The sequence below is a fragment of the Canis aureus genome, chromosome 23 (assembly GCF_053574225.1).
Source record: "Canis aureus isolate CA01 chromosome 23, VMU_Caureus_v.1.0, whole genome shotgun sequence".
Lineage (NCBI taxonomy): Eukaryota > Metazoa > Chordata > Mammalia > Carnivora > Canidae > Canis > Canis aureus.
In genome coordinates, this window is record NC_135633.1 from 28,403,021 (window position 1) to 28,419,490 (window position 16,470).

General features: G+C 44.0%; 1 protein-coding gene and 2 non-coding genes across 3 annotated transcripts; all 3 read left to right on the forward strand.

Moving 5' to 3' along the window:
- The first annotated feature begins 10,034 nt into the window (after positions 1-10,034).
- RPS3 (ribosomal protein S3) lies at positions 10,035-16,264 on the forward strand. Its single transcript, XM_077867068.1, has 7 exons — positions 10,035-10,175; positions 11,489-11,619; positions 12,092-12,185; positions 12,681-12,775; positions 14,865-15,052; positions 15,520-15,717; positions 16,179-16,264. The coding sequence occupies exons 1-6, from the start codon at positions 10,146-10,148 to the stop codon at positions 15,711-15,713; spliced, it is 732 nt and encodes a 243-aa protein (XP_077723194.1). The 5' UTR covers positions 10,035-10,145; the 3' UTR covers positions 15,714-15,717; positions 16,179-16,264.
- Positions 11,210-11,357, forward strand: LOC144295624 (small nucleolar RNA SNORD15). Its single transcript, XR_013362704.1, has one exon. It is a non-coding gene; the product is annotated as a small nucleolar RNA SNORD15 (small nucleolar RNA).
- Positions 15,269-15,413, forward strand: LOC144295623 (small nucleolar RNA SNORD15). The gene has a single exon (XR_013362703.1). It is a non-coding gene; the product is annotated as a small nucleolar RNA SNORD15 (small nucleolar RNA).
- Positions 16,265-16,470: the final 206 nt, after the last annotated feature.

Consider the following 16,470-nt stretch of genomic DNA (forward strand, 5'->3'; position numbering starts at 1 on the left):
TTCTGTTCCTGTCTTTTGCCCATTTCATGATTGGATTGTTTGTTTCTTTGCTGTTGAGTTTAATAAGTTCTTTATAGATCTTGGATACTAGCCCTTTATCTGATAGGTCATTTGCAAATACCTTCTCCCATTCTGTAGGTTGTCTTTTAGTTTTGTTGACTGTTTCTTTTGCTGTGCAGAAGCTTTTTATCTTGATGAAGTTCCAGTAGTTCATTTTTGCTTTTGTTTCTCTTGCCTTCATGGATGTATCTTGCAAGAAGTTGCTGTGGCCAAGTTGAAAAAAGGTGTTGCCTGTGTTCTCCTCTAGGATTTTAGTGGAATCTTGTCTCACATTTAGATCTTTCATCCATTTTGAGATTATCTTTGTGTATGGTGAAAGAGAGTGGTCTAGTTTCTTTCTTCTGCATGTGGATGTCCAATTTTCCCAGCACCATTTATTGAAGAGATGGAGTACTTCCAAACTCGTTCTATGAGGCCAGCATCACCTTAATTCCAAAACCAAAGACCCCACCAAAAAGGAGAATTACAGACCAATATCCCTGATGAACACAGATGCAAAAATTCTCAACAAGATAACTAGCCGATAGGGATCCCTGGGTGGCGCAGCGGTTTAGCGCCTGCCTTTGGCCCAGGGCAAGATCCTGAAGACCCGGGATCGAATCCCACGTTGGGCTCCCGGTGCATGGAGCCTGCTTCTCCCTCTGCCTATGTCTCTGCCTCTCTCTCTCTCTGTGTGTGACTATCATAAATAAATAAAAATTTTAAAAAGAGACATTAAAAAAAAGATACTAGCCAATAGTGGATCAATATAGCCAATATAGGATCCAATAGTGCATTAAGAAGATTATTCACCATGACCAAGTGGGATTTATCCCCGGGATGCAAGGGTGGTTCAACACTCATAAAGCAATCAATGTAATTGATCATATCAACAAGAGAAAAACCAAGAACCATATGATCCTCTCAATAGATGCAGAGAAAGCATTTGACGAAATACAGCATCCATTCCTGATCAAAATTCTTCAGAGTGTAGGGATAGAGGGAACATTCCTCAGCATCTTCAAAGCCATCTACGAAAAGCCCACAGCAAATATCATTCTCAATGGGGAAACAGTGAGAGCCTTTCCCTTAAGATCAGGAACAAGACAGAGATGTCCACTTTCACCACTACTATTCAACATAGTATTAGACGTCCTAGCCTCAGCAATCAGGCAACAAAAAGAAATAAAAGGGATTCAAACTGGCAAAGAAGAAGTCAAACTCTCCCTCTTCGCTGATGACATGATACTGTACATAGAAAACCCAAAAGCCTCCACCCCAAGATTGCTAGAACTCATACAGCAATTCGGCAGTGTGGCAGGATACAAAATCAATGCCCAGAAATCAGTGGCATTTCTATACACTAACAATGAGACTGAAGAAAGAGAAATTAAGGAGTCAATCCCATTTATAATTGCACCGAAAGGCATAAGATACCTAGGAATAAACCTAACCAAAGAGGTAAAGGATCTATACCCTAAAAACTACAGAACACTTCTGAAAGAAATTGAGGAAGACACAAAGAGATGGAAAAGTATTCCATGCTCATGGATTGGAAGAATTAATATTGCGAAAATGTCAATGCTACCCAGGGCAATTTACACATTTAATGCAATCCCTATCAAAATACCATGGACTTTCTTCAGAGAGTTGGAACAAATCATCTTAAGAGTTGTGTAGAATCAAAAAAGATCCTGAATAGCCAGGGGAATATTAAAAAAGAAAACCATAGCATCACAATGCCAGATTTCAGGTTATACCACAAAGCTGTGGTCATCAAGACAGTGTGGTACTGGCACAAAAAACAGACACATAGATCAATGGAACAGAATAGAGAATCCAGAAGTGGACCCTCAACTTTATGGTCAACTAATATTCGACATAGCCAGTCTTTCTTACCTGCTTGTGCCGCCCTAACTGGTTGGTCCCTGTTGAAGCTGTCCTTGGGCCCCGTCTCTCCCCCCCAGATGTTGATCCCATGCCCTTGGAGAAAGCCTGATGATGGGGTGAGGCTTCCCTGGCTTTTTTCTGCCCCATGGCCACATCTTTCTGCTTCAGCAGTCTTATCTTTGGACCAATTATTTCCACATCTTCCCTTGAAGGGAGTTTTATCTGCCATATACATTATAGTAGTATGGTCCTTTACCAGTATTCAAATTGTGCCTGACATGCATGAGAAAGAGAAGAACCAGTGTGGGGGTGCCCAGATGGCTCAGTTGGTTGAGCATCTGACTCCTGGTTTCGGCTCAGGTCATGATCTCAGGGTCCTGGGTTGAGCCCTACATCTGGCTCTGTGCCCAGCAGGGGAGTCTGCTTGAAACTCTTTCCCTCTGCCCCTCACCACCCCAGCTTGCTCTCTCTCTCAAATAAATAAATAAATAAATAAATAAATAAATAAATAAATAAATAGTCTTTTTAAAAAAGAAAAGTCCTAGTGTGTTCTGGTCTTCTGCAAAGAACAGCAATGTGAGCCCACCTTTTAGTGTTGGGAAGTATTTGGTAAGATGGTAACTTACCTTAGCCAAGAACACTGAAGTTTAAGGCAAACCTAAATGCCAAGTTGCTTATCTGTGCTAAAAACAATGATAGTCTTCCCCACTTAATGAAGCCTTTCCATGGTCTAGGAACTATACCGAGTGTTTCAAAGCTACCATTTAACTGGATCACAGAAATCCTATGAGAGTAATGATCATTTCTTCTCTTTCCAGATGAAGAATCTGAGCTTCAGGAAGATTAAGTGACCTGCCTAAAATCACAAAGCTTGTAAAAGGGCAGAATTGGGATATTAAACAGATTGAACCGGATTCATTATTTCCTTAGTGCCCCACCTCTGATCCAGCTTCCATTCCCTTGCACCCTCCTGGCATGGCACTGGCATCCTTCCTGGCACCTGTGCATTGTGGTGACACCATTTGTGGGATGTTGCAAATGCACACCTATCCATCACAATATAGTCCACTGACTAAGGAGAGATCTGGGGAAATGTGTCCCAATATGTTTAAACTGCTTACAGCACTGTTGCTTTTATCTTCTTTATTCTTTTCAAAGTTTTTTTATTAATGTATTTTATTTCTTGAATCAGAAGACTATTTTCATAATAGGTAAGGTCCATCTTTTGCTCCCAAAGGGTTCAGCCCATTCATTCTGCCTGAGGTGTCCACCGGTCTAGCAAACACCTGAGTGTCTTGTGAACCTCAGCTCAAGGACTGGATCTCTGTGATGTCTTTTCAAATACTCTGCCCTCTTAGTACTCTATTGTCTCCACCATGGCACTTGTGATGTTTATCACACTTATTTATCTGTATCCCCCACTGCGTCCCCAGATCTGAACTGGGGCTCAATCAGATTCATAAGTTTCTGCAGGACCTGGCATAAGCTGTGGATCCATGTAACAGCTAATGCTAATTGAGCACTTACTATGTTCTAGGTGCTTTACTATGTGCTAAGCATTTTGCCTATATTAATTCTTTTTTTTAAGATTTTATTTATTTACTAGAGAGAGAGAGAAGCAGAGACACAGGCAGAGGGAGAAGCAGGCTCCATGCAGGTAGCCCGACGTGAGACTCTATCCGGGGACTCCAGATCAGGCCCTGGGCTGCAGGTGCCGCTAAACCGCTGAGCCACTGGGGTCGCCCTATATTAATTCATTTAATCTCACAATTGTCCCGTGAGGTGGGTTTACTATTATTTTCATCCATTTTACAGATGAGGAAATTTATGCAGAGATAACTTGCTTAGGTCATGTAGCTAGTAAACAACCAGACCTGGGGCTTGTACCCAGGCTGTCTGACTTAAGTCTGTGACCTTAAACATTATGCCACATTGAAAAGACACTTGGGAAAGTTTTGCTGAATGAAAAAACCTGGAATTTCTTCAAAGTGTCATTCAATCTGAAAAGTTCTTTGGCTGATCTCAAAGGCAGGGATTTAAATCAATATCCCGGGCACCTGGGTGGCTCAGTGGTTGAGCACCTGCCTTTGGCTCAGGGCGTAATCCCAGGGTTTTGGGATCGAGTCCCACATCAGGCTCCCTGGAGGGAGCCTGCTTCTCCCTCTGCCTGTGTCTCTGCCTCTCTTTGTGTCTCTCATGAATAAATAAATAAAATCTTTAATAAATAAACAAAATACCCCAGCCTGCCATGTGGATCTAGTGGTCACCTAGGCAGTTTACTCAGAAAAACCTGAACTTAAACCATTGGTCTCACTGAGTTCACCTCTATTCATTCACTGGACCACATGGGCCTCAATCTATAAGGAGACAAAGGGTGTGTGAATGTGGAAGAGGGGTTGTGATGGTCTGACTTTCCTGGCTCTAGGACTGCAGGAACAATCCTGAATTTCCCCCTGATGGGTCTCCTCCCCCTGTCTAGAGTGGATCTGAGACAGAGTGGGTCCTAGGATCTCAACCGAGCATGCAATTTAGCTCTGAGTTTCCCAAGGCCCTAGGCAAACAGAGGAAAAAGATTGGTGTGTAACACTCCACGTGAGCTATCATTAAGTCTGTGAACAGTTACTAATCACCCAGGCTCTGCCAATCACTGTGCCCACTCCCAAGAAAACAAAAAGAAGCCAGGAACCATTGATCTGTGCAGTCAAAAGGACTACTACAGCTTTGCCCAGCAGAACTGTAAGAGCCACAGCTGGGAGCCACATATGTAATTCCAGTTTTTCTCACAGCTCCATGAAAGAACAGCAAAAGAAACAGGTAAACTTAATTTTTTAAAAAAGATTTTATGTATTTATTCATGAGAGACACAGAGAGAGAGAGAGGCAGAGACATAGGCAGAGGGAGAAGCAGGCTCCATGCAGGGAGCCCGGTGTGGGACTTGATCCTAGGACTCCAGGATCATGCCCTGAGTCAAAGGCGGATGCTCAACCCCTGAGCCATCCAGGTGTCCCTAAACTTAATTTTAATAACATATTTTAACTCAATATATCTAAAATGTTATTGTCTCAACATGTAATCAATATAAAACTACACTAACGAGATGTTCTTTTTAAAAATATTTTAAAATCTTGTGTATATTGTACATTTCTAGCACTTTCCACCCTGACCAGCCACATCTCAAGTGCTTGGTAGCCCCGTGAGGCCAGTGGCTACTGATTGGGAAAGTACAGATCTATAATCTAAGAAAATAAACTTTTTCTTTGCCTTAAACTTTCAGAAGAAAGGATTGTGGCATTGGGTGTTGGAGGCTGGGACATTCACACTGTTTCCCAAGTGATCAGAAATCTAAACCATAAGTGGCTCTTGCAATTTTTTTCTTTATTTGTTTTTAAGTTCACAGGTAATGGATATGTTTTTATTATAAGGAAAGCAATAAAGTAAATTGTCCCTTAATCTTCTTCAATACTGTTCCATTCCCAGAAATAGGCTTAACTATCTAGCACTTGGCTATAGATCCTTCTTTATTTTTTTCATATTTTTTTATTTATTCATGAGAGACACATAGAAAGAGGCAGAGGGAGAAGTAGACTCCCTTTGGAGAGCCTGATGCGGGACTTGATCCCAGGACTCTGGGATTACGACCTGAGCTAAAGGCGAATGCTCAACCACTGAGCTACCCAGGTGCCCTCTTGGTACTCCTTTCGCGTGCATATATTGAATCACTTCATTCTCTTTAATGGCTACATGATATTCCAGAGCCATTTCCTTACTGAAGGGATTTTGGGCTGTTTTTAATTTATTTTTTCACTACTGGTAATACTGCAGAAAGAGTATTCTTGCCCTTACCTCCACGTACATTTCTGTAAGTGTTTTTCTGGAGTAGATAAAACGGAGTGTATTTGCTGGGAAATCTACGTCTTGAGTGATAGTAGGTACCATCAAGCTACCCTCCACAAGGAAACTCAATTCATATCCCCTCCTCCCCTCAGTGTGAGGATTTCTCACACCCTTCCATCATACACTGGATCTGATTTTTATTGTAAGGAGGGGTATCAGATTTTAGTATCGATACAAATGCAGTAAAAAAAATATTTTTTTTTATATTTATTCTACAGTATTCTTCTCTTCATATCCAGAGATTCAATTCCAGGCCCAGAGTGAGTCACTGATGATTTCTAATGAAATCAACAAGAATGTGACAGCATCATCATGTCCTACTGTGGGGCCTTAGAATCTAAAGTGAGTGATAGGGAGCCCTGGGTGGTGCAGCGGTTTAGCGCCTGCCTTTGGCCCAGGGTGCGATCCTGGAGACCTGGGATCGAATCCCACGTTGGGCTCCCGGTGCATGGAGCCTGCTTCTCCCTCTGCCTATGTCTCTGCCTCTCTCTCTCCCTCTCTCTCTATCATAAATAAATAAACATTTAAAAAAAATAAATAAAGTGAGTGATAACTGAATATGGTCAATGTTACCCTAGTACAATAATCTCTCCAGAAGCGCCCTCGTGGATACCAATGCACCTTCTAAGAATTCAGTTTTTCCTCCAGGACTGGCATAGATCTTCAGTTCTTTGGTCAAACACTAGATGAAGTTGTTAGCTTATTCAGGGATCTTGTAGAAAAAAAAACATAATTCTTCAAACACTCAGCCCACCAAGCTGTTCACTCTGAGAGGCCCTCAGAGAAGTGAGACCTAGACAATCCACAGGAGTGGAAGTGCCCTCTGTCTACCTCATTGGGAGCCAGGTGCTCATGGAGGAGGGAGGCAGGCACTCCCTCCCTCGCTTGCACTATTTATTACTGTTTTTTAAATATTTTATTTTTTCATTGAGAGAGGGAGCGTGCAAGTGTGGGAGGAGGGAGGGACACAGAGAGAATCTAAGCGGACTCCTGTGAGCCTGGAGCCTGAGGTGGGGCTCGATCTAACGATCAGAGCTGAAACCAAGAGTTGGCCACCCAACTGACTGAGCCACCCAGGTGCCTCCACTTGCAGTATTTAAATTCTCTTTTTTGGGATGCCTAAGTGGCTCAGTGGTTGGGCACCTGCCTTTGGCTCGGAGCGTGATCCCAGGATCCAGGATCAAGTTCTGCATCAGGCTCCTTGCAGAGAGCCTGCTTCTCCTGCCTGTGTCTCTGCCTCTCTCTGTATCTCTCATGAAGAAATAAATAAAATCTTTAAAAAAAAATCTCTCTCTTTTTTTCATGTGGACTTCCTCTAGTGGGAGTCAGGTAAGTTTAAAGCTTTTTATGAGATTCCATTGTTCTGGTCTTCAAGTGACTACACTGTCTTCCAAAATCGTGCAGTGTATTTGTTCAGCCAGGGCAAATTTCCCCTTCAGTTTTCAGGAATTTCAAGAAAGTACCTACTTGTGTGGCACTCGCAGAGCCCTGGCATGGCCTGCATGTGGCCGTATGTGTTCTCATACACAAGGCTCCCTCTTTCCAGTTCTGGGGATTCTTCTGTGGCACTGTAGGCTCAACACAGTGAGCTTTGTCTACACTTCAGAGACCCAGGGGGAGATTAAATCACTCTCACAGTTCCTTCTTGGATTAGAGTTCAGTGTATTGTGACCACTATTATTTTTATGGTGTTATTTTGAGTAATTTAATATCTTATTATAATGGTCTTAGATAAAATGTAAGGCATCATGATAAAGACAAAGGCTTCCTTTTTGGGCTTCCTTCTGGAACCAGAGCACAATACCTAGAAGGCAGCCTCTTAGTGTCACTGGAGAAAGGCAGTAAATGAGCAACTATGAAGCCTTCAGCAGTGGATTTACCTCCAAGAACTCACCATGGTCTGATGCTCAGTTTTGGGTCTCCAGGGTTTGGTTCAGATATGGTACTTGCCAGCAAATTCATATGAACCATGCTACTAGGAAATGATCTAAAGCCAGAATCCATGCATTGATTTATTTGCTCATCAAACTTTTACTGACACTGGGCTTAAGCCAGGCCATACCCTAGGCTCTGGATGTAATGAACAAAACAGGTTTGGTGTTGATGGTCTAGTGGGACATAAGCAGCCCATTCCAACCCAATGAGACAAGGTGTTATGGTTATGGGAGCAACTAAGAGAGAGTGACATACTTAGCACAGGGAAGGAAAGAGCCAGTAAAAGAATAGTATCACAGGAAAGATAAGCCATGACTGCTAGGGCAAGGTCTCAAAAGAAGAAAACTAAATGTGAACCAGAAGTCTCTTTCCTGAGTAGGGAGGGAGGGCCAAGGACACATACAATTCTAAGATGGGTGAGAGGCAGTTCTTGCCGGTATAATCTACCTGGGGACAAAGGGTTAGGAAGCAAGTTGACTGCTGAGAGTGAGGGAGAGGTTCTGATTTGGCAAAGATTAGAACAGACACTGTAGGAGGATGAGGGACATATCTGAACAAGGAAATATGCTGAGCCCAGCATGCAAGGGGTGCTCCCCTTCTGGCTCCCACAGTGCCCATGCCCTGAGTGGGGGCACACAGAGGTCAGACTCACAAGGGTGGAGACTATATCAGTCTGGCACCATTGAATTAATAGACCATGGAGTTGGATAAGGAAAGGAGCAGAGAGCACAGGGAGACAACACACAGAAAAAGCCTGATCATGGGTTCCTCATCTCAGTGAAGGTTGTCACCAAGCTTCCACCGCTGGAGTCAGAAACTGGGGTATCCTCAATTCCTCCTCAACCTCAATCCATCACCAAGATACATAGCTCCATAGCCTCCTTATCTCTTTGGTCCATCAACTTCTTTTCATCTTCCCTGGTCCCTCTGCTCTGCTACCCTGAGAACTCTGGTGATTCCATGAGTATAGGACAGAACTTTGCATCAGATTCTTTCTGCTGCTGGGGAAAAGCTCAAATGGCTTCTAGAGCCAGACAATGAATGAGTGAAGATGCCAGGCATTGTGGCATGTTGGAAAGCCCTTCGCCATAAAACAGGGAAGGAGAGGGCTGCCATGAGGAAATGTAGGTCTAGTATTTTGCTGGATCTTTCTGTATTTTTAAGAGAAGCTTAAAAGAGTTTTATAGAGAAGTTTCCTGATTTTTAAATGTAGGCAAACTATTCAAATTTAAGGGGCACCTGGGTAGGTCAGTGGTTGAACATCTGCCCTTGGCTCAGATTGTGATCTTGGGGGTCTTGGAATCCAGTCCTGCATCAGGCTTCCTGTGGGGAGTCTGCTTCTCCCTCTGCCTGTGTCTCTGCCTCACTCTCTCTGTGTCTCTCATGAATAAATAAATAAATCTTTGAAAAAAAAAACTATTCAAATTTAAAATAAAACTGTTCATCACAGAAAAACTTGTTTTTCTTTTCTTCTTTTCTTTTTATTGTATCTGTATGACACGATGGGTATTAGCTGAACCTATTTTGGTCATCATTTCACAATATTTGTAAATCAAAGCATCATGCTGCATGCCTCAAACGTATACAGTGATGTATGCCAATTATTTCTCAATAAAACTGTTGTTGAGGTGTTTCAGAGTAAAGTGTGCAGAGGGCTGTAATTTACCTTGAAAAAGATCAAAAGATGCACCCTTGGGTGGATAGAGGGATGGATAGATATGGGATAAAGCAAATATGGCAAAAATGTTAATTGGATCACCTTAGTGACGCATATACATAATTCTTTCAACCTTCCTGTGTGCTTGAAAATTTCAAAATATAAGGGGTACAGTTTTTTTTAACGGAAAAGTAATTGTGACCCCATGAACCACTACTTGGTGACTTCCGTTACTAGTTTTAATGGACTTTATGAAAGTGAGGCAGAGGTAAATGAGTTCATAATATAAAGGGCATAGAACAGTCCCTAGCATATTTAATAAATATTAGATATTTATATCGCCAGCATTTGGAACAGAGAAAACGGACACAGAAGGGCTGGACCTAAACGAATTTCATTGAGTGTAGAGTGCAGGGACTAGGATTGCACGCTGTTGCTGTGTGAGTTTATACCTGTAATTTCCATCTCTGCGCCTCACGTTGCTCACTTAAGCTAATAAGAATTGGACCTAAGCTCCCCTGATTGATCTGCTCCCTTTCCTGTTTCTGCCTATACGTGTCTCCATTACCCCTCCTTTTTTTCCCCTCTTTAATGCCTTCCTAAAAACTACAATTCCCAGGAGCGCCTACAGGCGTCGACGTCGCGCAGTTCTTTGTCGTAGCTCGCGCCCTTTATACCTACTTCCGCCCACGAGCCACTTCCTTTTCTTTCCGGGGCGCGCGGCGGCAAGATGGCGGTGCAAATTTCCAAGAAGAGGAAGGTAAGACGCTGGGGCCTAGGTTCGGGGATCTGTGGTGCCGCGCGGGTCGAGGCTTGTCGAGATGCCGTCGCGAGACCCTCAGCTTCGAGCCCTGCTTCGGGAAGCGGCCTGGGCCGCGTGGCATTCCCGCGGACCGCGGATGGCGGTGGATTGAATGCGAGGCCCGAGCCAGGCGAGCGCGGTTTGGCGGCGGAAGGGAGTGATGAGAGACGTCTGCCGCTTCTGGGCGAAGACCAGACGTGAGCACCGGGCGCCCCTCCCGCCCGAGACAAAGCGCTTGGGAGCATTACTTGGTTAACAGATAGCTTTAGTAAGCGTATTTTGAGAGGTTGGGCCGTTCCCCCTAATGTCTCTCACTAGGACTTTGGGGGGGGGTGGCGTGTGCACGCCTTCTTCGTGTCGGGGCGCGGCCCTCTGACCCCCGAGACCTCGGTTGGAGAGGCTGCTGTATCTTGCCCCGTCTCTACCGCGGAGAAAGTAACCGGGAGGGAGGAGAACCGACAGAGCACTGGATCGAGCTTTAACTTTTCGCTTTTCCGCAGGCAGAAACTGTAAAGTCCGCTTGCTTTAGAAAGAGGCAACTAACTTGTCATTTTGTGTGTGTACACAGCGTCGTGCAGATCCACACACTTTTTCGAATTAGAGTTCAGCTTTGTGAGACATGTACTGTAGGCAAGATAACATGGCTGGGAGTCTTCTGATGGTCCCTGAAGGCAGCGTATTTTCACGGGTTACAAAGGTAGCATCTCTGCTCTGCAGACAGAAGGAGTTGTGAATGTGCCATTTTATTTTATTTATCTTAAGATTTTACTTATTTATTCATGGGAGACACAGACCCAGGCAGAGGGAGAAGCAGACTCCATGCAGGGAGCCGGATGTGGGACTGGATCTCGGGACTCCAGGATCACGCCCTGGGCCGCCCTGGACCGGAGGCAGGCGCTTAACTGCTGAGCTACCTGGGCATCCCGTGAATGTGCCATTTTAGAGCAGCTGTTTGTTTGGCATGTGCTACTCCTAAAGAAGTCATTAAAACCCTTCAATGAAGAGAAGATGACGAGTCTGACTGGAGGTGTTATCTTTGCCAGGCGGCCCCTACTCCTTGCTGCGTTCTGTGGCAGTTTTAAGGGTCCTTGGGTTAAAGTAACTTCCAAAGGACGATCTAGAGGCATTTGTCTGAGAAGGGTTGTTAAATTCTGTGTTGGAACAAGGGTAGTAAGAGTGATGATGGGATGTTTGTATGAGGTGTTGCATTGGCAGAAGGACAATGACCCTGCCATCCCACGTTCTAATTGTGAATTTTCCCTTTTGGTTAGTTTGTCGCTGATGGCATCTTCAAAGCTGAACTGAATGAGTTTCTCACTCGGGAGCTCGCTGAAGATGGCTACTCTGGGGTTGAGGTCCGAGTTACACCAACCAGGACAGAAATCATTATCCTGGCCACCAGGTGAGATCTCATTTTCCTGGTTAGCACCTGTTACTTGTTGTATATGCTAGGTTGGTGTATTCTGTAAACTTCCAGGGAGAACCAGTGAATTGGCCTTATTAGCAAACGTAAGTGGTTTGTTTTTGTTTTTAAGATTTTTATTCATTTGACTGAGAGTGCACAAGCGGAGGATGGGAGGGGGTGTTGAGGGGCTGAGGGAGGAGCAGGGAGCCCGTTGCCGGGCTTGATCCCAGGGCCCTGGGATCTTGACCTGAGTGACCTGAGCCAAAGGCAGACACTTACCAACTGAGCCAACGTGGCACCCCACAAATGTGTATTTTCGTAACTGCCTTTTAAATCTGATTCTAGCTCTTGTCATCCAAAATTTGTATTTTCTATGTTAGACGGGTGAGACTTCATTACCACATATATGTAAAATTTAAAGCCATGTTTGCAGTTTTGTGAGAGCTATTGTGTATTTTCATTTTCTCAGGACACAGAATGTTCTTGGTGAAAAGGGCCGGAGGATCCGGGAATTGACTGCTGTGGTTCAGAAGAGGTTTGGTTTTCCTGAGGGCAGTGTAGAGGTGAGTGATTTTGCCTTTTGCCAGAGATTACCGTGGACCTGGAAATGGTTATTTAGGGTGGTTACTTTTATAAACCCTTACTGTCATGAAGACCTTAGTTATCACCAAGTATTACATATGAATTGGTGTTTTGTTGAAGTTGTCTTAATAAGTAGCAGGCTTTATTTTATAGGCCTTTTCTGCTCATTTCTGGTGGTTAAGGGACTTTTTTTTACTCTCAACTTAAGTATGGTAATAATATGTATGATGGATTGGCTATCCCATCACTTGATGTAGCTGTAGAAGTATCTAGGGATGAGAGGGCAATAAGGAAAGATTCAGACTATGTCACAGCGTAGGCTACCTATGAGTAGTAGGAGTGTTTTAGTACTTGAGGGATGCCACAGTGACCACATGCTTGTATGGTGAATGAGGTTTGTTTTTTTTTTTTTCTTTAATTGAAAACAATGGGGAAAGTTAACAGGTTTAAGGGTGTGCCTTGATTTCTTCTTAAAGCTCTATGCCGAAAAGGTGGCCACAAGAGGTCTATGTGCTATTGCCCAGGCAGAGTCACTGCGTTACAAACTCCTAGGAGGCCTTGCTGTGCGGAGGTAAGTGTCCTGAGACTTTTTTTTTCAAGATTTTATTTATTTATTCATGAGTTATACACAGAGAGGCAGGGAGATAGAGGGAGAAGCAGGCTCCTCACAGGGAGCCTGATGCGGGACTCAATCCCTGGACCAGGATCACACCCTGAGCCAAAGGCAGACACTCAACTACTGAGCCACCCAGGCATCCCTGAAAGATTATGTTTTAAAGAGTGGTCAGTGCTATAAAGGGAGTACACTTCTTGGTGCTTAAGTAATAGAACAAAAACAACTCCAGGGAGAGGAGGTCAGGGTTCCTGTTGAAGTTAGCTCCATGAAGTGTGGAGATTATAAAGACATAAGACATAGTCCTGATGGGAGAGAGCTAATCTGAGCAGTATGTAGGTATGATGTGAGGAGTGGATTATAGAGTGTATGAGGTAGCTAGATTGGCCCTGGAGCCCGGCCTTCTGATGAGGTTTCAGTAGGAGTTCTTTGTGTACTTTCACTGTTGTAATTGGAATGCTTTTCCTGGGTGTATGAAATTTAGGTGGTACTTCCTGCAGAGCCCTGGGAGGTTTTCTCAGCAGAAGAAATTAAGAGCTGTGCTTTAGGAACATTGACCTGGTGAGGAGATGGATGGCAGGAAAGGTGTTATAGGTAGGGACATACAAGAAAGACTGCCTGGCTGGTTTGAATGCCAGCTACACAACTTAGAACTGTGGTCCTCAAAAGCTTAATCCTTGGGCTATGATCACTGATATCCTTGGAGGAATTGTTAGAAAAATTCTCAGTCTCCACCTGCTGAAGTGAAAAGGAGTGTGGACCAGCAACCCTTTTTATACCCACTGACTTGGAAGTTCTGAGACCTGAGCCACTTAACATTTGACCCTTGGATTTCCTGTTTGTAAATGGGGGTCATTAATATCCACCTCTCCTTTTAGTGGTGATTAAATGAGATGATGCGAAGGGGCTTGAACCTAGAGTGGTGGGTCCTGCTTTACTTTCCCTGTTGAAGGTGGCAGCTAGCTCTCCTAATTAGTATGTCCTAGGGTGTATAGTAATAAATGAGTTGGTGGGGGGCATATTTTACGGCTTATTGTCAATTTTATAGTTCTAGAAGTATCTTTTCCAGCACTCTATTCAGGGCAGCTAGGAGTCTACATTAGTAGCTTGGATTCCTAATAAATGTGAATTCTGGAGATTGAGTAATATTTAGTAAACCATAAAGGGGCCACTCAGTGACTGGGTTCTTACTGATTGTTTACCAACTCATTGTGAAATGCTGCATTTGCAGAGATGGACTGAATGACCTATGCTTGAGTTATACCACCCCCACCATTTAATTGCCAGTTTAGGGGTGCCTGGGTGGCTGAGTTGGTTAAGCGTCCAACTCTTGGTTTTGGCTCAGGATGTGATCTCAGAGTTGTTAGATTGAACCATGGTCAGCTCTCAATCTGTATTGAGTGTGGAGGCTGCTTAAGATCTCCCCTCCCTCCATTTGCATGTGTCCTCTATCCCAAATGAAAAAAAAAAAGAGTAAATTCTTGAGTCTGTAATTGCCAGTTTAATTGACCTGGTGTGAGGCCTGGACTTCACAGGTGTTGTTCTAGTTTAATCTTGAGGTGATTGTAATGTACACCCAATGCTGTGAAGCATTTGGGTTAGAAGGAACTGGAATATATGTTCCTTAAAGAATTACCTTAAGATGAGGTGTGATAGGAATGGAGAATTGCCAGGCTCTGGTCAAATTTATTCTCCATTAAAGGAACACTGAAGATATTGTAGACTAGTAAGTCTATGGTTTTGTTTTTATTTTTTAAGAATGACAGGGTGGTTAGGAATGCCTGGGTGTCTCAGCAGTTGAGCCATCTGCCTTTAGCTAAGGTGTGATCCTGGGGTCCCAGGATCGAGTCCCACTCATGGGCTTCCTGCATGGAGCCTGCTTCTCCCTCTGCCTGTGTCTCTGCCTCTCTCTCTCTTTTTCTGTGTCTCCTGTGAATAAATAAATAAAATCTTAAAAAAAGAGAATGGGAGGTGGGATGGGGATAGGGTAGGCTTGAATAGTCTTGTCTTTGGTTATAACAGGTGGATGTTTCTTATTCTCCCAAAGGGCCTGCTATGGTGTGCTGCGGTTCATCATGGAGAGTGGGGCCAAAGGCTGTGAGGTCGTGGTGTCTGGGAAACTCCGAGGACAGAGGGCTAAATCCATGAAGTTTGTGGATGGCCTGATGATTCACAGTGGAGACCCTGTTAACTACTACGTTGACACCGCTGTGCGTCATGTGCTGCTCAGACAGGGTGAGCAGCTGGGAGTGCTTGAGGCAGAGGGCTTTTAGCAGATAGATGTGGTTTTTTTTTTTTTCATGTATACTTCCATGTCAGGGAACATGTTTTGGGAGTAGTGGAGCATGTTTGTACTCCATGTGAGTTTATTCACGAGCTGCATTGACCTCTAAGAAGTAAATTGCTGAGATCCAAGAGTTGGTTTGCTTTTGTCTCAGCCACCTATGTACCCTTCGGTGATGACACGATGACGAGTCAGAAAGGTCACATCCTGCTCTTGGTCCTTGTCAGTGCCACGTTCTGTGGTGCTGTGCATGGGTTCCTTTTGCAAAAGTGTCCTGTTTATTGATTGATTAGAGGCATTTGTCTGAGAAGGGACTGGACCCATGGGTGCTTGAGTAACCTAGTATTATTTTACTCTGCTCTATCCTATTGTGGGACGGGTACAACCACAGCTAGATTCTAATTATGGCATCTTCCAGGTGTGCTGGGCATCAAAGTCAAGATCATGCTTCCCTGGGACCCTAGTGGTAAGATTGGCCCTAAGAAGCCCCTGCCAGATCATGTGAGCATTGTGGAACCCAAGGATGAGATACTGCCCACCACCCCCATCTCGGAACAGAAGGGTGGGAAGCCAGAGCCGCCTGCTATGCCGCAGCCAGTACCCACAGCATAAATAGGTGTGTCTCTAGGGGCTTCTTGGGGTGGGCACGAAGGACCCTTATCCTTTGTCTCCCTAATAATTGTATAGCCCATACTGTTGTAAGCACTTGCTATGTAAACATTGGATTATACTTACCACGGTTGGAGCCAGAGGCCCATTTAACCAGGGATTCTGTAGGAAGAGAGATTTGCCTTTAGTCTCCTAAGACATTCCTATGTTTACCAGTGTGTTTGAAACAAGAATTTTCCTTTTATTTACTTAAAATCAAGGCACTCTTGTTAGTAGTTACCTGTTGTTCAGCAGCCCCTTCAGCAGTTATAAAGGTATCACCAACCCTCTTCTATGGCTAGCACCTTTTGTTTGTTTCTAGGTGTTTTGTGTGTATATATTCTTCATGCAAACCCTAAATGAGAAATGAAACAACCCAATATTCAGGTGAAGATTCTGTTCTTACTGTTGTGCTCTATTTGGTTTCAGGGTCTCCTTGGCAGTTGGATCTGGAGGCTGGATTTTACTCTGTGAAGACCTTTAATAAAATATTTGAGTAAAACACGTGGCACAAATAGACTGTCCACTATTTGGTCTGAGAATTCTATTGCCTGAAGGGAACATTAACTTGGTTGGCTGCCGGCCTCATTTTCCCTGAAATCCTTGGTTTCAGCTGTTGTTGTGAGGCAAGAGCCAGAACAGGAAGACCCAAACAGCTAACCAGAGTAATAGCCTATAAATCTGTGTAAAGTGAAGGCTGATTGCTAGTTGGATAGCATCT